This window comes from Pseudochaenichthys georgianus, chromosome 3 (assembly GCF_902827115.2).
Source record: "Pseudochaenichthys georgianus chromosome 3, fPseGeo1.2, whole genome shotgun sequence".
Classification (NCBI taxonomy): domain Eukaryota; kingdom Metazoa; phylum Chordata; class Actinopteri; order Perciformes; family Channichthyidae; genus Pseudochaenichthys; species Pseudochaenichthys georgianus.
In genome coordinates, this window is record NC_047505.1 from 33,599,488 (window position 1) to 33,627,346 (window position 27,859).

General features: G+C 38.9%; 1 protein-coding gene across 2 annotated transcripts; it reads right to left on the reverse strand.

The window, feature by feature from the left end:
* Nucleotides 1-1,567: 1,567 nt before the first annotated feature.
* Nucleotides 1,568-23,174, reverse strand: ano5b (anoctamin 5b). 2 transcript variants are annotated; one of them, XM_034110447.1, is made up of 21 exons: nt 22,877-23,174; nt 17,317-17,361; nt 13,484-13,548; nt 12,054-12,161; nt 10,734-10,802; nt 10,280-10,564; nt 9,992-10,111; nt 9,315-9,430; nt 9,063-9,197; nt 8,330-8,435; nt 8,056-8,116; nt 7,211-7,362; nt 6,829-6,903; nt 6,499-6,724; nt 6,227-6,405; nt 5,793-5,890; nt 5,158-5,288; nt 4,803-5,008; nt 4,436-4,623; nt 3,767-3,872; nt 1,568-3,669 (listed from the first exon to the last, which is right to left on the reverse strand). In XM_034110447.1, the coding sequence occupies exons 1-21, from the start codon at nt 22,950-22,952 to the stop codon at nt 3,433-3,435; spliced, it is 2,784 nt and encodes a 927-aa protein (XP_033966338.1). In that variant the 5' UTR covers nt 22,953-23,174; the 3' UTR covers nt 1,568-3,432. The 2 variants fall into 2 exon arrangements, with proteins under 2 accessions (XP_033966338.1, XP_033966347.1); XM_034110456.1 differs by lacking the exon at nt 17,317-17,361.
* Nucleotides 23,175-27,859: the final 4,685 nt, after the last annotated feature.

Consider the following 27,859-nt stretch of genomic DNA (forward strand, 5'->3'; position numbering starts at 1 on the left):
TCACCAAAAAGCATGTTTTGCCTTATTTTGCATCTCCTATGCTGCTTTGCAGAATAATGCATCTGCGGCTTTGGAGGGGTGTTTCATTCATCTGGGCTCACCGCTTAAATCTCAACACGTTTAGGTAAACCGAAGATTTTTTACTTGCACACTACAACTGCTTTGAAAGCATGCATGCAATTTGACAAACATTATTAAACACTGAGATTTGATTTTGCAGTGAAGATGGAGACAGTCTTCTTTTAAACACACAATCAATTCTTATTAGTTTACCTTACCTAAAATAAGCAGGCAAACCGATTACCTCAAAACAACAGTATGTTGTAAGTAAAACTAAGTGGAGATTTGTGTTTGACTTAATCGAAGTGGCTAGGGGTTGTGGAAGTTTCCATAATGGGTTATATAATTAAAACAAAAGTTAATATAATCAAATATAATTTAGTATAATCCACAATGTAAAATGCATTATATTTCATAAAGCTCTATACTTATATACTAAATGTACACTGTTTGTTAAAATGACATGAAAGAGTGTCTGGGTGAAGGTCTGTTATATGTTATTACTATAGGTGCCCCTGACTCAATGGCAGGTATGGACCAGTCCAGTCTCACACCCAGAAGCAATGACACCTCCCCACATATATGGGTATGTTGGTGTGTACTCGCTTTGGCTTCTGTTGGTATAAAAACCAGTAGCTGATAGAGGGAAAAATGTCTTAGGGGTCTTAACTGGGAATCTCTCCCTACATCTTATTTGCCCACTGTCATCATGAGGAAAGTCCTCTGAAGACATGCAGGGAGTTTTAACACAGGGGTCTTTATTGGGGATTTCACCCCAAGTTATATTCTTTACAAGGAATTACTCCGTATGTTTCATTCTTAGCTGGGAATCTGTCCTTAGATCTTATTGATCCACTGTCATCCTGAGGAAATTCCTCTGAAGAAATGCAGGGAGTTTTAACTAAAAGGAAAATATGTAAACTGGTGAATTAGTGATGGTATCTATATGTATGCAGGGGGTAACACCTTTTTGATTGTCACAATGTAGCGAGAGAAGGTAAAAAACCCTGTAAAAGTGTGGACAATTTCTTCAAATAACCTCCCCCCCCCATTTGGATTGGGGTAACCTAAAATAATTATGAGCTCTCCCCTGCTGCTTTAAGGTAAGAGTGCACGACTACCACAAACACTTAGGTAGGGCCACACCGCACTAGATACCCAAACATATATAGGTTAGTAGAGGTAAGACCTTGCCGATCCAGGTGGATCCGAGCCTGGCGGTAAACTTGCATAGACTCAAAAGCTTTTGATAGGTCAATTAGTAGGTCTGATTAATAGTCAGAGGAAAATTAATACAGACCCACCGACCTCAACAGGGTTTACATTAATTTAAACTTAAGCATAATGTTTTTATGTCTTGGGTGAGGATCCTTAAATTGACGCACATTTCCCCTCCGTGGGACTAATAAAGGTATTCTGATTCTGATAAGCTCCATGGTATAAGCATCCAATAGAACATTTGTTGTCCTGTTTTGGTATTAATGCAATGTGCGAATAAAACTCATACTATAATTACTTTTTTATTTATGTATCGTGAATATTAATTGTACAATAGGCTACAGTGAAATTAGAATATAATTGACAAACATTTCCAGCAATTCATGCACATCAAATTAGACAAAACAGCAACTTTGCAATGATGACTTACATGAAACAGGTTTTGAATTCAGATAGGAAACTTTGGCATTACAGAAGCATACAAAAACGAGTAAGCACAGAGGTTTAAGGCATTTGTTTGTTTGGAAATACATTATGCTGCAGGATCACGCTCTGCACACATCTGATATGTGCGTACTGTTTTACTGTGTACTGTAAGTGATGCTCATGATTGATCCTGAGATGCGAGTAAATGAGACTTGGTTTTTAAATGTCAAATATAATAGCTGATAGCTGAAATTACAACTGCATCATGTAGCAAGTCAAGTTACAAAGAGGTTTCAATATAAAACAAAGAAAAACCTGGTAAACCTGAAATAATAAGAATAAATGAAGTGATCCTGTATCTCATACATAGATACTGTTTAGTTATATATCTCTCTGGAGGGTTTTTTATGCATCTGGTCCCTTGTAGTATTACATTAAATGTACTTGAAGAACAGACTGAACTAACATGGTTGATGGCCATTTATGATTTGATGAATACAAATTTTAAGTTACTCTTCTTAATATAAAATCTTCAGACTACAAAGCAGAAGCATATCAATAAATTAGTTGCTCAATAACCAATTTAAATATATGATATTTTCTTTATATCTACAGCAACACTAAAGAGTAGGTTTCCTAATGTCATCAACTCATTTCTTTTTACTGATATGCTCACTTACATTGTACCAAACCAAGTTCTCCAACTGTCTGATCATCTCTGAAGGTTTGTTATGCCGAAAAGCTTTGGAGGCACAAATAATGTTAAACAGGAATATAGGCCATTTATTATCTATGTATAACAATTGAAGCCATAAAGCCAACACACGGTCAACCTTCACACATATACTGATTGTACTAAAAGAGAAAATATGTCATGAGATTTTCTATGTGTAGGCCTTTTTTTTTTGTAAAAATCGTATAATTGGTCCTGTAGCAAGTTGGAAATACATCTGGAAGATAAGCCTGCAGCTGCTGTCTCACTATACTATCAACTCAGGCTGGAATGATACACACTTCTGATTGTTACAGTATCACTGCACTATAATGGAGGTAATTGGTTTTCCAATTTACAGTTTGAAAGAGCATAAACATAATTAACTCAAACATCTAATAGCCCAGCTATAGATCAGTGGATCTAAACATTATGCAGCAACGAAACTAAAAATAATTATTACACTTAAGACACAAAGATAGGTGATGTTTAAGATATATCCCTTAAATAATAAGAGGTTTTTAAAACTCCTTAACACTGACATCTTTTCTAAAAAGCCCTTAATCTTGTTTCCTCACAAGAGAAATCACATGCAAAACATTTAATTAATGATATGACAGCCATCTCTTTAAAGGGTAATTATAACTCATTTTACATTTTCAACAATTCCCACTTGGCTATTAGCACATATAGTCATGACACATGGGGATATGAAGACATTACACAGGGAATGATACAAGCTGCAGTTACAATCTTTTGAGCCTTCTTCTGTTGTTTTCAAACTTTCTTTATATGGCACAGGAGTGTTGCAGCCACTCGGGTAGCTAATTTTAAGCAAAGCAAGATGTTGCATTTGAATTTCTGATGCCTTTACACAGATCCTAATATAGGAGTCCATCCAGCAAGAAAAGATGATATCATTTTTATCCCAAAGACAGGATCTGTGTATATGGATGCTGTCAGTGAGCAGAAAACTCTAACACGTGTCCATTCTTGGCTTGGTTAGTTAGGAGTTTTCAGGAAGGAGGCTCCAGGCACTCAGACAACACTTCTTGTTTGTCTGTCATTGAGGATACTTCTGATGGTTGCTCTGTCATGAAACTGGCACTCATCTGGATTTTGACCTTCTCCACCTCATAGTTATGCAGGTACTCTTGAATCAGGTAGCGCTCTCGTTTGAACCGAGCCTTCACAACTGATGGGACGTCCGGGATCATCCACGCCACGAAGAACTTCACCACAAAGACGACGTGCTAAAGAATGAGAATTATCACACTGTCAGATTATAATTCTTTAGTTCGGAGCATTTATTTTGCAAGTAAGGAGTGAGAAAAAGCTGTGTTGTCTTACCTCCATTATAATAATAAAGGCCATTTTGGCTGCCAGGATATGCCAAAACTGCATGGTGTGAGTGTATTCCCTCGCGTGGCCTGGAGGGTAACGGTAGTCACGGTACCTGTTCAAAACAACATTATACAGTCAATAGTGTTTCATTAATGTAATCATGCTGGTACCAGTACATATCAATAAATGCCGAAAAACTCAAAAACGTAATTTATGGCTCCATCAACAGATATAAACACATTTTCTTGGACTAAAGCAAAACATATTCGTTCATAGGTTGTACCTGTTAATATGAAGTTAATATGGCTTGCAATTAGCAAATAATTGCACAGAGCCCCACTATTTATTTGGAGTAGTGTGACTCAAATTCACTCACTTTCTAGCTCTGAGGAAAATATTTGACTCACCATGTGACTAATATTTTCTGTCTGTTTGTTTATCATAGTGTACAGCGGATTTGTCAAACCATTTTCAGTGAGAACAATTGCCTAATGCAGCAGGAGAAAAAAACGCTGTGAAACCAAATCAAAACAAACGTCTGGCAGGCTTTAAACCCAAATCAATGAGTTGAAAGAATAAAAAGCTCCATATTGCTCAGGGGGGAATACAGAGGCTAAAGCTCTACTGAAAGTAAATGAAAGCCAGATGCACAACAAGCTCTTTTAGCTCAATTACCTGCAGGTGGAAGTCGTGTTATCAAACCAGTTGCCTCCCTCCTCAGGCATGTTGTCGTTGGGTATCTGAGAGATGTTGTATATTGACAGGCTGTTGTTAACGTAGCCGCTCATGCTGGCATTTTTACCATAGGCATACAGGAAGACCATACGGGGGATCATGTCGGAAGTAAACGCCATGATGAAAGCCTGGGACAGAAAGGACAAAAGGCTTTCGGTTAAATGTGACTTTTTTTTTTATGGATATTTTCATAAAACACATTTATCATAAATGCAAACAAGGACATTCGTACAGATTAGACAAAAGACACATTGAATGGTGAACATGTTGTCTGATAGAGATACGCTGCTACATGCCCAACACCTACATTGGTAACAACAGACAGAATGGCCACTGCGTTGAGGATTTCCTGCCACGCTCCAATGTTTCGGGCCTTGGACGCCACCGGTCGTCTGAACTGGGTGGTGAACTTCCAGGAGTCCACCCTGATCTCCAGGATGTTGTTGCACAGAGCCAGGAGCGGAGCCAGAGGAAAAGAGGCCACAAACAAAGTGATGAAACCAAACTGGATCACTGAAAAAAACAGGCAGAGCAGAGAGAAAGTTAGAGGTGGTAAACAGGGAAGAGTAATAACAGGATGGCAAGAAGACAGCATGCATTCATCTGGCTCTTCTGTCCAGATATGATATCTGTAATGTGACAACGTCAGAGAAGTATCTCACCCATCTCCAGGTACTCATAAAACAATCCAAGCTGGCTGAAGTTCAGCAGCCCGTGGTCCTGCTCCCAGCGACTGGAATGGTTCTCAGGATGGTGCCGTCCTTTTCTGTTACTCCACCAGTTACGCATCAGCCTGTTGAGAAGCACATGAAGAGAAACATACGTCAAACTGCTGAGACTTTCTGTTGCCAACAAGACATTTCCAGACAAATCAGCACAGGAACAATACTATTTGTAGTTGCAGAAGTCTGCAATGAATTGCTGTGTATAGTAACCAGTTGTTATAAAGTTTCCCTAAAAGGTTTTTGATAGCTTCTCAGCAGGTTTTATAAATTGTTTTTGGGGAGAGAAGCAATACCATGACATTCAGAGGTAAAACACTTTTGTTTATGTGGATGTGTGCATCTGAAGTAGGCAAGCTGCAAAGCTAGAACTTATATTTATTTTTTCTTAGCACTCAAAACATTGATCTTGTTAAAACATTTATAAAATGTATGCACTCGAAATAAACAAAATGTGCTGTTAAATGAAACCTTCATTGAAAGCTATTCTCTTGTTATGGCTCGTTGCTATTTTTGCAGTGAATAAGTGATTGAGGTGAAAAGTTAAAAGGTGAAAGACTGGGCGGAGGACTCACGGCAGCAGAGCTTCCTGAATGTTCCCCCACAGCTGTTTTCCAGCCATAACAATGACCAGCTGCGTAGTGAGCTCAATCAGACAGCCTCCGGGGTCACACTGGGACAGAAAGAGGTTTCAGTTTACATGACACACTTATTGATGCACTTTCTTCATCATTTATTTATATAGCACATTTAAGACACAAAGGAAATTTAAAGTGCTTTACATTGGCAATAACACATAATAATCAAGATCAAAATAAATTGAATGAAAAGACAATTCATAGACATAGTAGACTTTGTATATACACATAATGCTAATGTAAGTCAATACTGCCTTAACTGCAATTTTCAATAGGGATGTTTTCCAAAAAATGTACGTTAAGTATACAAAGTAATATTTTTGAACTAGTAATAACAAAAGTAATGTTTTATCAGAGGCAGTAAAACCTACCTCCTCATTCCTTAGTTTGCTCCATTTGCCGAACATATATGTGTAGTCACCAGGATAACCGACAAATTTGCCTTTGAAGAAGGCCACGTAGAAGCACGATGAGTAGTAGTTGACAAACTGGAAGAGGAACATCTTCATGGTCAACCTGTTCTCATACTCCAGGTGGGTCTTTGGGATTTCTGAAGATAGTAGATCAGTGTAAGTAAAGACAAAATGATGACTCTATTGTTCGCTTCTATTGATTCTGGATATGTCAGATCAAATCTATTTACCCATGTCAGTGATCCAGACGGCCACCCTCTCATAAAAGAAGTTGAGGATCATGATGATGACAAAGTTGATGCAGGAGGCAGTGACAGAAGTGGCGAGCTGTGGAGTGATGAACCTGCCCACCACCTGGATCTTTCTCATGGGGTCTTTAATGATACTCGCGAAGGCAGCATAAACGGCCAATCTGTACACGATGACCCCGATTATACAAGCCACAATCAGAGAGATCTGTGGGGAGAAGACAACCATGTAAAAGTGTTGACAGTAAGTGACTAGAAAGGGACAATTGTTATGTTTTATAGTCAATATAAAGACTCTTAATCATCACTCACCCAGAATATAACGGTGGCAGAGGAGAGACAGAAGCGAGCACACTTGCTTGAGATGGGAAGATACGGCTCCATTTCCTGGAAGATTATTATTCAGAATCAGAATACCTTTATTAGTCCCACAGAGGGTACATTTGCATCGTTACAGCAGGAAAGAGCCACAGACAGCTTAATGTTACATATGTTAAAAAAAAAAGTACTAAGTTATGATATAGTAAAAAATATAATGACATTTTTTTTTTTTTTTTTCAAAATACAAATCCTGTAACAGTTCTTAGGATTTAGCAGCCAGGTATATATTACACAGTTATTAATGGAATTGTGTTAGAAATAAGTAGCATGGAATCAGTTGTACATAGTATGTTTCATGTTTTCTTCCAAGCACCTGAGTGATCTTGTTGAGTCTCTTGTTGGTGCATCTGATCTCAAACTCGGGTCGGATTTGAAGCTGTTGCTGCTCCTCTTCAAAGTCCACCAAGTCCCACTCGTACTCCAGACGGGCTTGACGTCGTTTCCAGAACTCCAAAAACAGAGTGACTGCCAAATAGATTTGAAAGAAGGAAACAAAAGGTAAGATCTCAGTTTGTCACCTCTCACAAATATATGTTGCAGTTTAATGAGAAGTCTGATACTCTGCAAGTGTTTCCATACATTTTTGTAAACATATCCATTATCAAATCAATCAAATCAAGTTTTATTTATATAGCACATTTATAAACGATTTTTGGTCGAGCCAAAGTGCTGTACATATAATAAAAATAGCCTACAGTAGAGACACTTTACAGCAAATACAACAGCACAGATTGTTCAGAATATCAGTATGAGAAAAACGACACCCTCTGTCCTTAGACCCTCAGATCGTACAAGGAAAAACTTCCAGAGAAAACCCACAGTTTAAGGGGAACATGGGAGAAACCTCAGGATCTGCATCATGTTGCACTGACTAAAAACAGAGATTGGCTGTGTTGAGTTTTAGGAGAGTTTATGTTTACGTTTCAACTGTGAAAACACTTCTTGGCTAACTGCTCCTCATGAGGCCAGTTTTCCATTTGGCCTTCAGTGTGCTGGGCAAGCTTTCCAACAGCTTAGTACATAACAAGATAATTGTGCTGGCATCTTGTTCTGGGCTCAAGCAGTATGGATAGAGGTGGAGGCTTCAGAGTGAACAGGCTTTGACAGAAGGGGAACCAATGGGATCTCCTCACAGGTTAAACGCAGCGAAACACTTACCCCAAATCCCCATAAATATGGCAAAGAACACCGTTCCCTCATTATCAAACAGATGGGATTGCTGAAAGAGGTAATATGGAAACATTAGTATCTCAGTGACATGCTTGGCATAAACAGGGTGACATACTGCTGACCCAGCAGGACATCATCTACTGCAGATATCTGAGTACATTTAAAAGACCAATGTATTAAAATAATGTTTGCAATATACACTTCAAGGTTAATCGCTGTTTTAAAATTGGTGTTCTTTAACATATAAAGTGTAACATTTTACCCAGGATGAGAGACATGTAGAGTTGAGCTTCCAGAAAGGGCACTTTTTATCACAAAGTGGACACATCACGATACTGCCTCCAATGTAGGGGTCACATATTTCTTTGCTACAAGGAGAGAAAGAATAGATCTTTTGTGAAAATAATATAAATCAGTATATCAATGTAGCATCCAGTATTGATCAGGCCACCATTTCATTGGAATATCAAAATGTGTAAGTATAAAAGTGAATATGATATGGCCAAAAGTATGTTGATACCTTATTTGAATACTTATGTGTACCTTTGGTTTGAGGCTTGACACTAGATGTGATTAAATCTTACATCTTAAACTTTGTGTCCAGACTTCTGGTAAGGCCATTTCCTCTTTCAGAATAATACCCTGTGCACACACGGGGAGGTACATCAAGATTTAAAGATCCTAAGTTTGGTTTAAAAGAACTTGACTGGCCTGCATTGACCCCCGGCCTTCAACCTGCCATCAATTTCGGGATGAACTATTCAGGCCTTGTTTAACATCAATACACCTCACTTGTGCTCTTGTGGAGGAATGGGAGCAAATCCCAGCAGCCAGTTTCCATACCCTGTGTAAAGTGTTCCCAGAAAGGTGGAGGCAGTAATAGCAGCAGAGTGATTGAATGGTTTTGTAATGATGATGTAATGATTTAGCAAATAAGTGAGTTGAGTCAATATTGAGTTGGTCATATATTTTTGGTCATATTGTCATCATCTCACCTTGATCTGTTGTCTTCATAACTGAGCACTCCATAGGTGAAACATATGACACCCATGACAGCTGCAAAGAACAGCATCTCTGTGTAGAAGCCCAGCCAGGCGAAGTAGATCCCAATCTTCTCCCCATAGTACTTCCTAAAACCAAAACCACACACTTAACTCTGCAGATAACTTTAAACACGCTTCAGTAAAACAAAGGTTCAATCTTGTTTAAAAACCAAAGATGGCAGCAATCAGGTGTTGCTTGTTTACCTGATGAGGTTGAGAGGCTGCTCCTTGTAAAAGCAGAGGAACCGGGCCCAGTGTGTATACAAGTTGTAACGCTCACTCTCGCATTCAGCGTTTCTTGCCCTTTTCCAGTATGGACACTGAAAATAAAATAAACAATGCAATATGGGCTCTTGAGCAAAAGTTATTAGAAAATGTAAGAATGAGATCCCTGAAAGAACTTGAATATTCTCTTCGAAAAGAAAAAGAAAAAAAACGTTGTATTCTATAACGTTATAAATAAGAAACAATAAACATGATGAAAAAATAATTGTGTCCTGTTCAAACTATGCTGATTAATATATATCTGCCCTGGAACGAGAACATTCACAAACAAGTTATACAAATGTACTTCAAATAGAAGTCCTGTATTGAATAATTAAATAGAAGTCACAACACTACCAATTGAATGTGTGTTTAATTATAATGTGTTAACATAGTTGTTTCCAGGTCCAGGAAGTATAACTTATAAGTAGGCTACTTAAATATGATTGTGGGTTACTTATACATTATATAAAAAATAATGCATGTGGAATCTTACATTAAAGTAGATGGACACAAGGGTCTCCCTTTACAAATCTCACAGAATAGAGATGCTAACATAAATGTACATTGATATGTGTAAACTCTGCATGTGTATGATTTTTCTTCGAGTGTCTTACATCATGAAGAGGAAAGGCTGCCGTATACGTCCCATTGCTGAGTAGTCGTTTGATTCCCGTCTTGTCTCTTTCTTTCCGACCCTCTTTGTAGTACGGGCAACGAGCCAGGATGTAGAACACCTTTCAACAAGGACAGGATTCAACAAATGATATACATTTGCTAAATAAACAGTCAAAGCTAAAAACAGGCAAAACATCTCTTCATAGCCTCTCAGGGTCAGCCTGTCCATAATAAGTGTGAGAGGTATACTGTTAAAGCGTTTTCATATTTATAAATTAAACACTCACGATTCTGTTCCTTGTGGAAGGCGGGAAGAAGGTATCCTTGTCATTGATAAGGAAGAAGTCGGTCTTGTTCTTGTCGAAGGGGTAGGTAAAGTAGTCCGGTTGTGGGCGCATGATGTGATCTGGCAGACGGAAAGGATGCGAGAGCCACTCCAGCGGGACATCATGAGCATGGGGGATATCACTCAATTTGAAGGGAACTTTAATCTTTAAGACATCAGCGTAGTGCGCCAGTACTTCCCATGGAGCATGGATCTTCAAGAAATATGTCTTTTGGTCCTTGGAGTCCTGATAGAAGGACAGATGGAGGAGAGGAACAATACTTAATTTGTCAGTACTTGGTTGTATTATGTGTCTAATACTGAGCCATCCCTTTAAGACTCTTTCTGTATAACATGGTGTGCCTCTGCAAGCTATCTACTAGGTGGTGCTGTTACTCTGTGGTTGAATTTCTTACTGATTTGTCTTCAGTCTCCAGCTCCAGACCTTGTTTCTCAAGGTTGGCCTCAAACTCCCTCCTCCTCTCCTGTGGATGAACACACAGCGTTAGAGCCACACAGACAAAGTCCCACATTCTATGATTGTTGTGACATCTACCCATCCATACAAGAGCAAATTAACAGAGTCTGATGTGCTTCTGCTTTCTCTTTGTCTGGTAACTGATTGGTCAAAAGGGGGGCCTGCCTGTCACAAAAGAAACTTCCAAATTAGTTTAGGGGACAGTAAACGCCTCTATCAGTGGAAACAGGGGGAGCACACCAATATAACTGACCAAGCTTACCCCTGACCAGTTTTCCAAAAGTCTGGTACTGTGGTAAACATGTGACCCTGGCAAAAATGTCGACTGGCCACATGATCACACAGTGAAAATAATATAAGTAAAACAAGTTTCCTGCATTGCAGTGCTTTTAAATCACACAAAAAACATATATATGAACCACATTTAACCAAAAAGTATGGCAAAACATTAAACTGCATTAACAGGCTAACATTGTAATTTAAATAAATACATAACGTCCCCGGACCATTATTAAAAGCAAAGCTAATGGCTACTTTAAAGTGAGGTTAAAAATGTTTCTGAAAGTGTTTTTCAGAAGCTGCATTTTAGATCTTTGAACTTTGCCTCAGTTTTAAACCAGTGAAACCCAGAGCTGTCTTTTCAGAGATACAATCTAAACTTAACCTATGAGCACAGTGTGATCTTCAGTGTTTGTGAATGTGTGAGTGTGAGCCTGAGAAAGGAGGAGCTGCTCTTAGTGAAATCGCTCTGGATAAAAGAAGGTTGAAAATGTGACACTTTGATTGAGGAGCAACAAGAGAAAACGTTGCCTCCATCAGTCATTCAAGACTTTTACTAATGAAGTCTCTGTGTCTATGGAAGCCATTGTGGAAACCGGACAACCACTAATTCAGTGATTATAAATAACATAATAAAGCAACATAATTAGCAAAAATTAATTAGTATTGAGTAGCTAACTGAATTACGTTTTTTTGGTCCTGATTTCCTTCCTTCAATATTCTGTATCTCTCATTATATGGTGAAATACTGTAGGATACTTTAAATATTGACCTGGAAATACTAACGTTTTTGCTCACAAGCTACTTTACTCATACACTGGCAGCCACAAAGCCACAGACGTCTGTCTTTGGAATCTCACTTCCTTTTTTTTTCAGCATCATGTGTTCCCGTTCTGGATATATACTGTGTAAGATCGACAATATCACATTTATTCACTCACTGTAAAAATGCTGATAAGTCGTAGTCTGTTCCACTTACCTGTTTCTTTTCTCCATCTTTATCATCCACATAAGACAACACATAGTCTATTCTCCGAACCCCATCCCTGAAGAACACAGTGTCCTTGTTTGGTTGCAACTTTTCTGTCTAAAAAAACAGACACATAATCATATGTTAGGGAAGCGAAAGCAAACATACAATCATAATAATGCAATACTTGAGGTGCTGACAAAGCAAGAAATGAAACTGTTGTAATCTCAATGACAGACATAAAGAGCTCAGACTTTAACACTAAGCGATTTATATTATTATATAGAAAGGGCAAGGCATATTGTGCCCAAAATCATGTCATAATTACATGTTATTTAAGTTATATTAGGCTAGTGACTCCAGTGCATGGGATGGTATGGAAAAGTATTTCAAGAGACTGTTGTTTTCTTTGGGAGAAAAGTTTAGAGGGAGGCCACAATGGCTGCAGAGGAACCACATAAAACAGACATGTATGGACCTGGTACAATCACAGCCTGACATTATACAAAAATAGTTTATTCGGGAGGAGGAATGTACTGGTAATGTTCAAAATCAAATATTGTGTTTTACTTCGATGCTAGATATTTCTAGCAACGTTACTTGTCATTAAAAAACAGCACTCTTCCTGGAAATGAGCAAATTACAAGCTTGTTTATCTGGCCCTCACATCCACACTGACCCCGTAGCGGGGGCGTGAACGCTGCCCCTTATAGTTTATTCAATCATGTTGTGACCTAATGAGAACATTAAAGAAATACGCGTTTGATTGATTATCACTGAATTATAGTCTCATACATCACAGAAACACAATATAATCAGTGTTATTAATTAAGATGGATAAAGTATCTGCTTGTTGGGTTGAGTGTATCGCTGAGGGCCCACCAGACTGACAACAGGATGCTGTTTGAGCAGTGAAGTTTATTTCTGTCCCGCTGTTTGAGACATGAGAGCAGCTTTTGTGAGAGACAGAGGTCTTGTGACTCAGCGATGAGAGCAGAGTCGACAAAGGGTCAGTCATAAACATAAACACTGGGATAAGCAATATTGTGCCTACAAAGAAAGTAACACAAGCTTTGAAAATATAACAACACTTTTCAAACTGCTGCCTGTAATCTTATACAAGACTGTTTATCAGATTGTAGCAGAAAAATAAGAATTCAAGAATGTAATAATCCGAGGAACAATTTGGGGAATTCTATATTCACTTTCTTGCAGAGAGTTGTAGACTGCTATTTAGGGGATACATTAAATATAAAGCTACAACAAGCAAGTCGTTTTCTTCAGCACAAAGACAGGAAACAGGTTGAGAAACAATCAGTCATTGTACTGATTATACAAACAATATTTAATATGTTTGCAATGTGTTTCCCTTAATATCAAACGTCTTCCTTAGCGATTTGCAAGCGTGTTGACACACCAACACACACACAGGAACTTACCTCTGCATGCCCAGGCAGTGTCGCTCTTTCAGATAATGAACTCACACTATTGCCACCATTTTCATCTGCAAAAGAAAAAAGAAATTGTACTATATTTGTTATATATTGACTGAATTTAAAAACACAAACAATGCATTATGCACAGGAAAAATAGAAAATAAGACAATCGAGTGAAGTAATAATACAAACACCTAGCATAATTATTGTTTATATGTTTGAGTGAATCATTATGTAGCATGTTTGAACAGCAAAACAATTATAATGAAACCATGATTGTTCCTTAAGATCGGACAGTTCAGTTTAGAATGGTCTAACAAAATAAATATACACGTTTTATGTTCAATAAGCTTGAATTGTCTGTCTGCATTATCCTTCTATATATTTCTATATCAATGTTATTATATATAAGCACAGTCAGTGGATGGCTAAGTGATCAGTAGCATCCAAACTCAAACAGTCAATCAATCAATGTATACATATTCACAAAGTTGCAGATGTATTGAAGATGCAAGTAGAACAGCATTTAATCATCTGTTTCACCTTCCGGTTTACATGCATCCACACCCATGTAAGGGGGGCAAAAACAGCTCAATACATAATGTAAAACATGTAATTGTTTGCTAGTTTAAATATGTTAGTAATACATGTTTTCCCTAGCCTACCAAGTAGACAGAACTGTATTTGTCTTCTCTCCCACCTACATCCCAGACATTTGGTTAAGCTAGGTTAATCTCTGTTTATATCCATGCAGGATATGTGGTGTACAGGATAACAATAGGAAGATTCAGTCAAAACCAAACTATCCCTTTAAGAGTAATGAGCCGGCCAGTAATTGTGATGGCCATGCATGCTTCTAAGAGTACTCAATCTAAGAGCGGCCAATATAAATCAGCAGACTCTTGCCATATTGGCAAGCATTTATATGAGCCGAGAGAGGGATGATGGCCACAAAGGCAACCGCACAAACAAACACACACACACACACACACACACACACACACACACACACACACACACACACACACACACACACACACACACACACACACACACACACACACACACACACACACACACACACACACACACACACACACACACACACACACACACACACCTCCTCATCTGTAATACAACAACACAAAGCATTCCTGCAGTTCCCCTTTCTGCCTCCTCTCTGGCAGAGGGAATGTGCTCATGTAGCATTGCACTGCTCTGCTCCCCTATTATTCCAGGATGGTGAGAATGCAGCACTTCCTGTGGGGGAGCCTGGACCGTGCATGATACAGCAGTGAGGGGGAGGGGCCCGGGCTTAGAGCTGCTGCCGTACCAGAAGTCTTTCCTCTCTTCTAATGAAACACAGTGAGCACACAAAGGACTCAAAGATCTCTAGCTTCTTTCAGCTGCAACCCAGACACCCTCTCAGAGGGACTGTGGTGTCTCCATGTGGACGCTCAATGACAGGGCTGCAGACTCACTCTGAAGGAATGAAACTATGCCAGCATTTAGATTATAGGAATCCCTGAAGTGGAGAGAGGCCAAAGAGCCAGGGTGATTTTTCCAGTGAGCTTGTGGGAAGCATCGTTGAATTTGCAGCTGAATGTTTTTTTTCCCCTTTCCGTTTTGTTTTCCCCTTTGCTTTTTTAGTCTCAGTTTTTTGGTCTCACTCCAACTGTGCACAGCCAGTTATCAGAGCCTGGCTTGAGCAAACAAAAGCAAGGGCAGGCAGTGTGTTATATCTAATTCCACGGAGAGACAAATAAATGGAGAGGGGTCTTTACAGAGCAGCCTGCCTTTTGTAGAATTGAGCAGCAACGGAAAATAGTGACTAGCACGAAAGAGGAAAAAAAAAACTTCAAATAAACTTCTGTATATTTATATTTAAGTTATTAACTCATGCAAAATTACCTGAGCAACAATGGCTTTTAAAGATGAACATTAACCAAGTTAAAACTCATCTAAAAGTAAAGCTCATGCACTTTCAAAACACACTTTCCAACCAAGCTACCCGATTAGCCTTCAGCTGCTGAATATTTACAGTGGTAGAGATAGAATGGCAACTGACTGGACAAAGTTTACCAGTAACCTCTAATGGGCTCTAAATCAAAAAAGGCACTTTAAACCACCACTTAAGAGGGAACTAAAGTGCACAAACGGCCAGCTGCTGCAGACTAATGTCAAAGCCCCAAATCCATGAGGAGCATAAGTGACATCATATATACCTCTTTCCCTTAGCCTTCTTTGAAATATAGAAACATATTACATATTTTCATAAACTCTTGTGAATGCAACTAACAGGGATTATTTTCACTTCTGTAAAAAAAAGACTCACAAGAGCCATTTAGAAATGAATCATCAAAGTTGAAGCAACAGAGGCAGAGATACGTTGACTTCTATAGGTCAAGCTCCACTCTCAGGCCTTGACAAAATTACTGGCCTACAGTATCACACAGTAGGAGGTCACTGGTGCCAATATGTAAATTCCATAAGGTATGTGCTGATCGTGCAGAGAGGAGAACAGCAGAGGCTTTTGACTTAAGTATCCACTAATTTCTAGCCGAGTAATGCCCCTACCTAATCCACTACAGCCTGATTTCCATTCTTGACGGTGGTAATGCCTCAGAACAGACCGCCTCTCGCCCGACTGCCTCTTATTTGATGCATAGCCCTCTCACAGATGCACATTTACTGCTACAGTTTTACTTTACATGGCAGCATGTGTAACTGGCAGGAGAGCGGCCCCTTCAGTGAGTCATCAAAAGAAATGTTATGAAAGGGAACCTGCTTCTCTCAATCTGAACTGACATCCTGGGTCTAGTATTTGTCTGGGGATGTGAGATGATACCTCAGCCACCCACACATCCACTTACCAACACACACACACACACACACACACACACACACACACACACACACACACACACACACACACACACACACACACACACACACACACACACACACACACACACACACACACACAACAATACATCATTTATATTTTTCAAAATCAAGTCCTCTCATAGACTTGCCATCTTATTGTGACACTTCAAAGGTAAACACACATGTTTACCAGCAGTGGTGGGAGGTAACTAAGTAGTTCACTAACTGCGTACATTTATTGAGGTAATGTACCTAACTTTAGAATTTGTTTCTAGTTTATACTATTTATTACATATGTATCTATATCTATAAAAATAAAACATATACGATATAGATAGGATAATGGTATGTGTAACCTTATATTGTGTTATTGACATATAATGTGATATATACTTTTAGTAACAGACCAGACAGGAATACCTTAAACACCAAGTTATCACATTGAAGAAACATCTTGAGAAAATCTAATATTGACATAAAGCTGTCACGCTCATTGATTTGCAACCTTGCCCACAATTGCATAATGCAACCTGAGATATTAAAGAAAAAGCTCAGTCCATTTTTCTGATGGTTGACAAATGAAAACCACACAGTATACATTGTCAAAGTGGCGAGCATCAATTGACCTGAATGATGTGTGCACATGCCTCATACACAGCATATATGAATGCATGCATTAGTGCAGATCTGACACTCCGGCGATAAACACAAGACACAGCACACTTAGCTTCCAGGAGAAAGGCTCTGCAGATACAATGAGAATCTGAGATGGAGGGTAGACGGACACACATATATCTGGGTCTGATAGTAGACTTACTGGAAGCAGAATTAAGAGAAAATAAACAGAAACATGGTACATTATTGAAGAGAGTCCGGCATGATAAGAAAGCAAGTGGATGAAGTGAAAAATGGCAGACAGGCGTCACATAAAGCCTCTGATCTGCCCGTACCTGAGTGCAGGTTTATCGTGAATGCGGTCAACACTGCAGGACCATCTTTAAAAGGACAGACAGACACAGGTTAGTGTTAAACTGTGGGTCAGGGGAGGTGAATAAAGCATGATTACAAACTGCTGAGACAGTCTGAAAGATTGCAGAATCCATAAATGAGTCTCACAATAACAAACAATACACAGGGCCTACTTACTGTGCAAATTGCAAGAAAGTAATCAACATAAATCTCAGCAATACATTATATCTTGTGGTGATCAGACCAGGGCTTTGGTCTGTAGCTCAGCATCTAACCAAGCATTGATGATGCCCTGGGTGAATCTGGTTAAATAACAAAGCAGATAGTTTTACTATGACTCAAGCAAGCTGGGTACTGTAGGTGTTTACTGTCTGAAAAAAGCAGCATTAACAGCTCTTGTGCTTCTCCCCCATGAGACTGGCACTCAGCTAGACTGCCCTGCCTACTCCTCTCAATCAGAAACAGCTCAGATCCTTGAAACAGCAAAGGCTTACCAACAACAGCTCTGTATCATTACACTTTTTGGAAGGGAAGTGATTCAAACATGTCACAGAGCGCGATACATCTTCCCTCTATGCACGAGGTGTATTAGTGCAGGGTGGGTTGTGAGCTGGTCTGTCTAAAATATTGATGTGATACAGGTTAGTACTCTGGTCTAAATAAAATGGGTGGAAAGTCCTTCCCCACACAGCCAGATGAGTGCCTGTAATGATTGTGGGAGGGAGATTAGGCAAATATAGCTGGGACTCACATAGGAAATGGTAAAGCAATATTCTGACATAACTTTTCATAGCAAAACACAAAGTGAGTGAACTGTGTAGCAGGCGTACCATGCTACAGTGAAACCACAACATCCTGAGCTCAAACCGGGTCTCAGCCATCCTCTCTATCTCTCTCCCCACATTTCCTGTCATCAGCTAAGTAGTTACAAAAAAGGAAAATATATAAACTACTCCCGACAACAATACGAATTTTGATATTGGAGCCCTAGAAAACACAAGGGAATTCAAATAATGTTCACCTCAAGGTCAGCTAGCTGTTCAAGGGCTTTCAATCATATCACATTATCATCATCAGCCCAGTTTATTTTCGTCCATGTTGCCTTGAAAGAATCTTGACATCATGATGATGAGGATAATATCATGTGGTTGATAGCACCAACACAATTACTTAATGGATCTGCGGTGAAATTAGACTTGTGATGGAAACTTCTGAAGCAATGGAGACAGGACTCAGAGAGCAGGAACTTTGATGGCAAACACTGATGGTTTATTTGGAGCTTCGGTCAGAGAATTCACAAGACATGTCGTGCGCCACGAGTTGGCACAACGGATGCCAAACCAATTCTGAAGATCTCTACCCCAGACCCATGTATTTAGTTGGTTCTGAGAGAATAATCAACATTGTGCATAACAAGATAAAACAGGCAAAGCACAATGACACCTATCAGCCGACGCCAACAGGCAGGAATAGGGAGACAAAACACTGAGAGCACAGCACCCAACGCTACAGGTGCCTGAGCTCAGTGAGGTCAGTACAAACTGATAAACTGGGTCGAAGTTATGGGCCTAGGAAAATATTTCCCCAACAAGACTGACAAACATTTCACTGTAATACAATACCAAACAATAGCAAGTAATGTGCACATACTACGTATGGATCTTGAAGAGTAGGGAGAGAAAACCAATTGATGAAGAAACATATCTTTTAGTAAGTAATGTGTTTGAAGAGTGGGTTGTGTTTTGGTTTCACAACACCATCAGGCTTGTATCATAATGTGAAATAAACATTTTTCCTTTCTTATCTTCAGGATGTTGTAGTCCAAAAGGGGGAGGGGGGTTCCTGACCATCCCCAGAAAGTTCAAAAACACAATAGACATTGTGTGCAGGATAGAGGAGAAAATGTAATATAGCTTGATAAGACAAAATATCGAATAAAATACCATGTTTGATATCTTTGAAAGTCTGTTGAGAAAGGCATGTTTGAGGATAAGCGTTGCCATGGAGTACTGGTCATTGCAGATTAGGACAGAGATAGTTGCTCAATGGTCGCATGATATGCTGCCTCTGGCCTGGTTGTTTGGTTGATGATTTGTGTTGGTTGGCAAGAAGCATGCCTAATTCTGTAATATCAGTTGTTTTATATCCAGATTAGGGAACGCTTTATTAAGAGATACAGTATTACTATCTGACAAATATAGTTCCCTGTGGCACAGCTGTTTCACAAACAGCTTACATGAAACATGGCAAGTGCAGAGAGTGTTTGTTTTCCCTTAAATGTTTAATGTCCGTACCCGAGGGCCAGGCAAACAGACCAAGGCAGAGGGGATGCTCATGGAAACCATGTTATACACTTAGACAATATTTTTATATAATCTGAAAAAAAAAGGTTGAAAAAGATCATTATGATCCCAAAGAATGCTATAAATACTGCCCTAGTAATACCCTAACTTTCTTGTAGTTTGTTGGGAGGAAAAAGCCTGGTTGTCCCCTTGTCTTATTCAGTATCATGCCTCGATCAAAGGGGCTAATACAATTACAATGCCTGTTTCCATAGCAACCCTTTGGCTCTGTTTCACCTCTGACTGGAAGATAAATTCATTAGCCATGGCTGCAGAGAGCAGAGCGAGATCACCTTAAATGGATATAAAGCCCTTAAAGTATGAGTAACTATCGATAAGAATGAATGGTATACTGTCCATGATGAATGCCAAAAGAAATGTAACCTACTACAGATAAGCTTTGAGTCAAATTAAAAAGATAAACTTTATGAGGATGACACCAAGTACCTGCAGTATAATAGTTTACTGTGTTGCAAGTGCATCTGGTGTTCATCCTGCCGTTATCATGGCTGTCTATATTTCAGTGTTTGGGCAGCGGTGATGGATACACTGATGGTGATACACTCCAAACACACACACAGTGAATATATGGAGGTGAGGACGGACCCTTTCCTGTCTTTTCTCTCTGTTTCACTGTGGCTGAAGGTCTGCCCTGATAAGAGCCAGAACAAAGCCTCTGCAGAACAAGAGCAGTCTATTAACACTCAGCTCATCCATGATAAACAGGCACGCGTCTTAATGAACAACTCACTGATAACCATTTAAAGAGTGTGGGATTTACATATGGAAAATATCAGGTTGGGATGTCATTAAGTTCACTCAACACTGATTCAATGTGAACGCTTTGGAATAGTTCAGCTTTATTTTTCTTTCACTTTAATGATCTTGCAGGGATGCAGTGCGGATAGCTAGACATATGCAGGGTTATGATACTAGTGGGCTAGACATTATCTTTTTTTTAACATAATGTACAGATTGTAATTACAGTTAAGCTGATACATTTTATTCTGTTAAAATGTTGAAATAATTAAAATGTTAAAATAAATAATTCACTCAACTGCATTCCTAAACGTATTAATCTAAAGCACAAAATGCTTATCAATTTAATAACCCTTAATGCAGCAATTATGTAGGCCTAAACATACTTCTCAAAGCTGATTATAAAAACATGATATGAGGTTGACAGTACTATGTTATAGAATAAATATCTGTATCCCAATTATAACAGTGCTGTAACTCATCTTAATGTAACAATTGCTTTTGAGATGCATATTGCTTACTTATCATAATGATGCTTAAAATGGGCATTTGGACTCTTCAATATTTAATTGTCCATTAGGTCTAGTTATTCTACAGAAATAATTTCCTTTCAGGACTAAATGCAAACATTAGTCTCTCATTCTCTGAGCCTCTTCGGTAAAACCCAGTGGACACGTTTTCTTATCCCAAGAGAACCAGGCTTTCTAAAATGCACAGGAACAAGCAGGGGTCAAAAGATATGGTCAGTCAATACACGTCATGAACTTCCTGTGTCATGAAAGTATTTGCCATCTGTGCCAGCTGTAGTTTTGAATATGATACTGTATAAATATGGAGATAATTCAACAGGTTCAAACTAACTTTAGTTTCTAAATCTAAATAGTGAATCAGCAATTTGTCCCAAAGCTATTACCTTATAACTGTACATTAGGCTAATCAGCTTCCTCTTAATCAGAACTAATAACAAAAGTTTTGGATCAATGCATTGTTAATTAGATATCTTAAGTGAATACAAAATGTAAAAAAAAACGTGTCCACAGTCAATTTCCATTCTAATTATTGATAGAGCTATTTCTTCATTTTTCGTATCATGCACAAGAAGTGCCCATCCCTCTTAGGTTTATACGACAATAAAAACATAGTTCCGGTCGTGAAATATGTTGTTTAATTACAAAATCCCAAATAATTCAATTCAAGTGTTGCAGGTCGTCTGTGTAGATGTGCAACATTTAAAATATTAACACAGATTAAATTGTCTTTTGTCACACTGGGGGGATATAAGAGCAAAGTGCATTTGTCTCTGTTTTGAAGCTTTGCTGCTTAAGAATGCTACCACAGAAACATCATCCTCACAAGCCGTTATTAAGGCTACATAGCAGAATGCATGACTTAAAAGGCCGCAGACCTCAATTACGTTGACATATGGAGTTCAATGGCAGAAGAAAATATTAATCTTAACTCATTTGGTGTCCTCTGAGACACTGAAACATGGTGGTTGAGAGCAAAACCGAGCTGCTAAACTCCCCAGACTGTCAACCGCCTGATGCACTCTTGTTACCAAACTGTAAATCACAGACTGAAAGTGGTTTCCTGTGAAGCATGACTATCTCAGAGAAGGCAATCTAATTAGGAGTAGACACATACAGTATGTAAAGCTTGACAGAAAGCAGAAAGGAAGAACAATTTACCTGGGATATTCTGTCACATTTTGTACTGAAATTGTGCAATTTTTCAGTGATGATGTTATGTTGCAGTTTGTCTTTAACTAACCCAGATTCTACAAATCTTATTGAAATCTGCCTTTCAGAATGACGTGCCAGTTTTTTGGGAAATTCCTGTGATTCAAAGCAAAACACCCAGCATGTCTGTTTTGATCCATTTGCCTCCTAGCTTGTCATGGGATTGCTACTAACTTGCTCTGATGTGTCTTATACATCAGCTGTATTAACTTTTCTGTCTGCAAGAAAACCATTTTTTAGTTTCATTCAATGGGAACCAAGTCAAAAAGTAAAGTAAAACAAAACAAACTATAAACCCTAAAAATGTAATTTATTATGCAGTGGGCAAAACACAAACATGTCATTATATGTGGTAGGCTACCACTTGGAATTTTTTGCTGACATGTTTTGCATACATAATACAAAATGTTGATGTAGTCCTATTTCTATATCGGTTGCTATATTCGCTTTAGAGGGTCTTATTTAGACGTAAGAATACATTAGTTAAAGGCCTGTTTGAATGTAATGATCAGTTCTTAGGGACATGAGCAAGTACGAAGCAGACTGCAGTTGGTGGAGTAAAGGACACCATACTGTCATCTTCTTGGCCAGATTAGCTACTACAAGCAGTAGTAGAAAGCATCTTCGACACATTTGGCACAATATATAAAGCTCCTCGTGACCCCACTTAAAGGTTAATAAGTGCATATTTATTTAATTACCTTCTGTCTGTAATTCTGTCGCGCTCTGCAGCTCGATCAAAGTTTCATCCTTCGTCTTGCCCGTTATTCGTCTCATAGCGGCAGAGCTGTTATTCTGAAGGCTTCACCTTCTCAGGAGAGACAGCAGGGGGGGGGGCTGTGATCCGGTCCCGGTGATGAAGACTCCACCATGCAGGCATCGGCTGATCACACTCTGAAATCAATGACTTTGACTGGGATTAATGAATGGAAAATGGGTCATATTTACATTATGACCGATTCTCTTTGAAACTGTACCCTGCTGGGCTCCCGTGCTACCCGAGAAGACTGGCTCACTTAAAGGGGAGTGGCATGGGGTTTTCCGTCGGCAAAATGGTGTGTGTGAGTGTGTCTGGGAGAGAGAGAGAGAGAAAAAAGTGGAGAATTTTATTTTAGTATGGTTAAGATTTATGAGTCATATTGTTGTGGTTAAATAGCAGCAGGAGCAGCTTATCTGTTATGTTTTCAAATAAAAAAGTAATAAATAATCACGGGGAGCTGACAGCCTAAATTCCTTCAATGGGATGAGGACATCTTGTGGCCATTTCCAAAAGTGCATGAAACGAATTTAGTATCCTTTATAAACTGATTTGTGTGACAGGAAAGTAAGCTGTTATTTTATAACTTCTAAGGAGAAATTGGTACCACTGTCAATTAAGTAGAACGTTTTGGTTGGTAAAAGACATAATTTAAAACAATATTTTGGTTGCAGGCAGAAATAAATCGCCCCTGGCTAGTTCAACCTCCAGACTTCTTATACAATACAACATTGATTACCCTTGCATTTCTAAATGAGAATCAAATATGTCTTACCTTTATTATGACATATTAATAGATGTGTATGGGCCTTAGACTATGTGACAGTCCAATAACACCACACCACAACCCGTAACATTTGAAATGGTTTACTGTATATATTGTTCCTGTTATTACGTATATTGCATGTTTGGAACTATAAAACAATTCAGATGTTTCCCTTTTAAAGATGACCTTTATCACCATAAACATTATGTTTCTCTCAGAACGGCTTTGGGTTAGCACAATGCAACCACTTATAAACCACCATACACCAAATTAGGTTAATGCGATGGCTGGCCTTTCTGCTTTGAAATGCCCCACTCAGAAGATAAACAAAAACAGCTTTTCTGTGAGTTTGCTTTTAAAGTGTAACTGCTGTAATTGTAGTGTACACAGCATGATAAAGTAAATTACTTTTGGAGTAGAAAACTGTAAATATGTTTAAAGTATGATAAGGTAAATTAAAATACATTAATTATAGCCTATTACTTTAAACTATTTAATAGACATTACTGCAAATGTAAACATGTTTACTTTATTTAATATAAGATTGTTTTACTATCTATAAAAAATTAAATAAAAGGCGTTTTTCTTGGTACATTGAATAAAACAGGTATTTAATGTTGACACATTTTGTACAATTAGATACAATTAAGTATCAAAAACCTAATTTTAGTCAGTTGCTAAAACAAATAACAATATATAATGTTGTACAACACACACACATACACACGCATGCCCGCACGCACGCACGCACACACACACACACACACACACACACACACACACACACACACACACACACACACACACACACACACACACACACACACACACACACACACACACACACACACACACACACACACATGCAGTGAGATAAACACATGAGCATTATTCAAGTGCCAGCCAAAAACTAAAAACATCTTCATCCATATTTTTGCTAGCTTTGCTATAAAATAAAGTGACAATGTGAGACGTCAAGAGATGGTATTGGGGTTTTCTACATGTTTAAATCATCAGATAGTAGGCTAACAAATGTAGTTAAAGGCAACTTTTCCAGATCTTTATTTTCAATCGCTTCACATGACCACACAAGCATCCTTATAACCAGGGGTGCACATAACTTTTTTGCCCTGGTTCTCAAAGGAGCACCTTGAGCTGTTGCTTGGTGCTCATCCTTAAAATGAAATAAACCCTAACTTTTGAGGGGGTCTGGACTTTATTTGCCAGACACACGCGCTGAACACAAATGCAGAGGTGAACACAGAACACACATGCAGAGGTGAACCAACCCAGTCTCATAAAAAATCGTGTAATAACTACGTTGGTCCACAACGTAGGACGTAGTATTTCTACAAAAAGGCCTCTGAAATTGTAAAATGCCTACGTTTTTTTTCACCATTCATTCCAATGGCTGGCGTCTATGTCACGTGATCTTCACATTTCACCCTGCAGAAAAAAAAAACATGGCCGACCTTCGTTTTATTCTCGGTGTAAAATGCCTATTTTAAGGTTAGTTTGGCGATTAAAATGCCTTTTGATGTCATTTGATGCGAGAAATATGAGTTGTTATTTCAGATTATGTGTGCAGTGGATGTACATGATCTTTAGTTTGCTAGTTATTACTTAGATTACTTCAAGAAATTGTGTCTATACAACGTTTTCATTGTTACCAAGGTGGTTGCTAGGGACGCTGCTATCGATATTATTTCTGTTATGTTGTGTAAAATGGTGTTATCTTTATTGCTACTCCCTTCCCCGTCAATGTATAGTGTTGGTCCACAGTGCAAACGTATTAGTTTAACAAAATCCGCATCTAAAATTGTGGCATAGTGTGGTGCCGAGAGATGGGAGTCGAAGGCGGGCTATCAAAGGTACAAGCTAGACTTTTATTTAGCATCTCAAAACACATGTAAACAGCTTCATGCCCGGGAAGCGAAGACCGGCGGAGACAGGAAGTCCGGCTCACTAAAATGTCCGTGCAGAACAATACCCTAACCCATAGATCCGTGGGTGAATAATGTCAATCACCACAATAGATACGTTATTTTCCCCTGTGCAATTCTCCATTTACTCAACAATAACACATAATTATCCTTGTGTTTATTTATTTGTTTGATTAATAAACACAAGTTGGAGTCCGTCAGGACCGAGGGTCGGAGCAGCTCATTTGCTTTAGACCATTTTACACCCGGAAGTAAGTATTCTCTCCGCTTCGCTTGACAAACCCCCGTGATAGTCCTCAAGCTCTGTGATTGGAGAGTGTGCAGAGCGTCGAACAGCACTTGAAATGGGATGGAACCACGGCAGACTGTCCAAAACTGGATTTGAACGGGTCCACCGCGTCCCCCCCTCCCCCACCCCGTCCCCAGAACTACACATGCTGGCTATTCTGTTTCGCAACATGTTCTCTATCTATGGCACGTCTCTGCTGGGAGTTGTAGTTTTAAAAGACGTTTTCGTATTTCCCATAATAAGAAGTTGCCAGTATTAAACTGTGTACATCCCTGGAGGTTTAGGGGATAGGAAACACTCAAATTTAAAACATATAATTAATAAATGGGTGAAAATGGCTTGTGCCCATAATGGGCAGCATTAATATATATACCCACATGACAGCTAAGGTCAGAAGAGCTTTATTTAACAGCTGGTCTTATGTCTGTGACCCCTCCTGTTGTTCATTGATGAGCCTGAAACATGCACTTGTCAAGGTTCAGAGGCACATTGTGCAAATATGGCAGTAGCCATCGATCATCTTAAGATAAGATATACTTTATTGATCCCAATTTGGTACATTTGCGTTACATCAGCATGTGTACAGTTGTAAATATGCAGTGGTGTTTATTTGTAAATCATTTAGTATAATCACACACATTCTGTGTTTTATATTGAACAATTCTGTGTTCTTTATTTATTGATTGTTCAATACCTGACAAGGCCGGAGATGAAATATCTACATACATCTTATAAGAGTATAATACATTATGTATAATATCAGTTAAAATAAGTGCTTCAACATAGTTAACATTGCTGGAGGTATGCACAAATATTGATAGATGTCTTGTAATGCACTACTGAGGAACCTGCGACCCAAGTTTTTCATTCAATGCAGAACTACACCATAGTTGTGTAGGCCTATATCAGGGGTCGGCAACCCGCGGCCCTTTAAGCCCTCTGCTCTGGCTCCCTTGAGCTTAGACAAAAATAAGAAGGAAATAAAATAAAAGTATTTGTAGGACTATTTATATTTTGTTGCATGGTTGAAAATGTTTCGTATCTTGTATTTTGAGGTGATACTGTGACACATAAATAAAAAACAATACGGTTTTAATTAGGTCAACTAAAATATGCGTCACATCCTGCTACGGTCCCGCGCGAGCGCCTTTTCTTGGAGGCGAATAACCCCCGGCTCGATGAGCGAACTATGAATAAATCAAAGAAAAGTACCGGAGGAACACAGGAATTAATTCTGCGTGGACAGAGTTATCTGCTTTCACAGGAAACGATGCTGGTTTACCGGTATGTTTGATATGTAGAGAGAAGTTGTCAACGGTGGTGCAGCCTTTACGTATCGAGGAACAACAAGGGAGAGGAAGCCAGCTGACGATCTTCAGTCATAATTCAATGGGGTATGTAATTTATTTCAGAAAACACTTTTTGTTATATTCCATGGAATGCTCTTAACGTCCCGATAGCAATGAATATATTAAATGCTTTGACAATAAATACATACAAAAATGTATCTGTGGAAGCCGTAGCGCTGTAAAAAGCACGACCAATCATCTGCCTCGGCCCGGCTAAAATAACTGGATGGCCTACTATGGGGGTTATTCCCTATCTTTATTCAAGAGCGTGGTATTTAAATTTGAGAGCATACTTTATGTATTTATTTCCCTCAAACTCTGTCCTCGCACTCAAATAGTGCCCTCACACTCAAATAGTGCCTGCTTGCACTTAGATTTGCTCTGTTTGTGCTCAAACTGTACGCTTGCAATCAGATATATTGCTGCTCAGAATTATTCTGTGCGCTCGAAACTTTTTCTGCTCTCAGAATTATTCTGTGCGCGCTCGAAACTTTGTGCAACAATCCTGTCAAAATCCCTCAACCAATAGGAGGCCAGGTGTCCTTGCGGGTGCGTTCGCTTTACTTATTACAGCGTCCCG

What these genes read in the sequence shown, in the direction of transcription:
- ano5b (XM_034110447.1), bottom strand. Translation starts at nt 22,952, where the DNA reads ATGAGACGAATAACGGGCAAGACGAAGGATGAAACTTTGATCGAGCTG. An exon ending in TATGAAGACAACAGATCAAG is followed by an intron (nt 8,436 to 9,062) that starts GTGAGATGATGA and finishes CTCTCCTTGTAG; the next exon opens with CAAAGAAATATGTGACCCCT. An exon ending in CGTCTGGATCACTGACATGG is followed by an intron (nt 6,406 to 6,498) that starts GTAAATAGATTT and finishes TACTATCTTCAG; the next exon opens with AAATCCCAAAGACCCACCTG.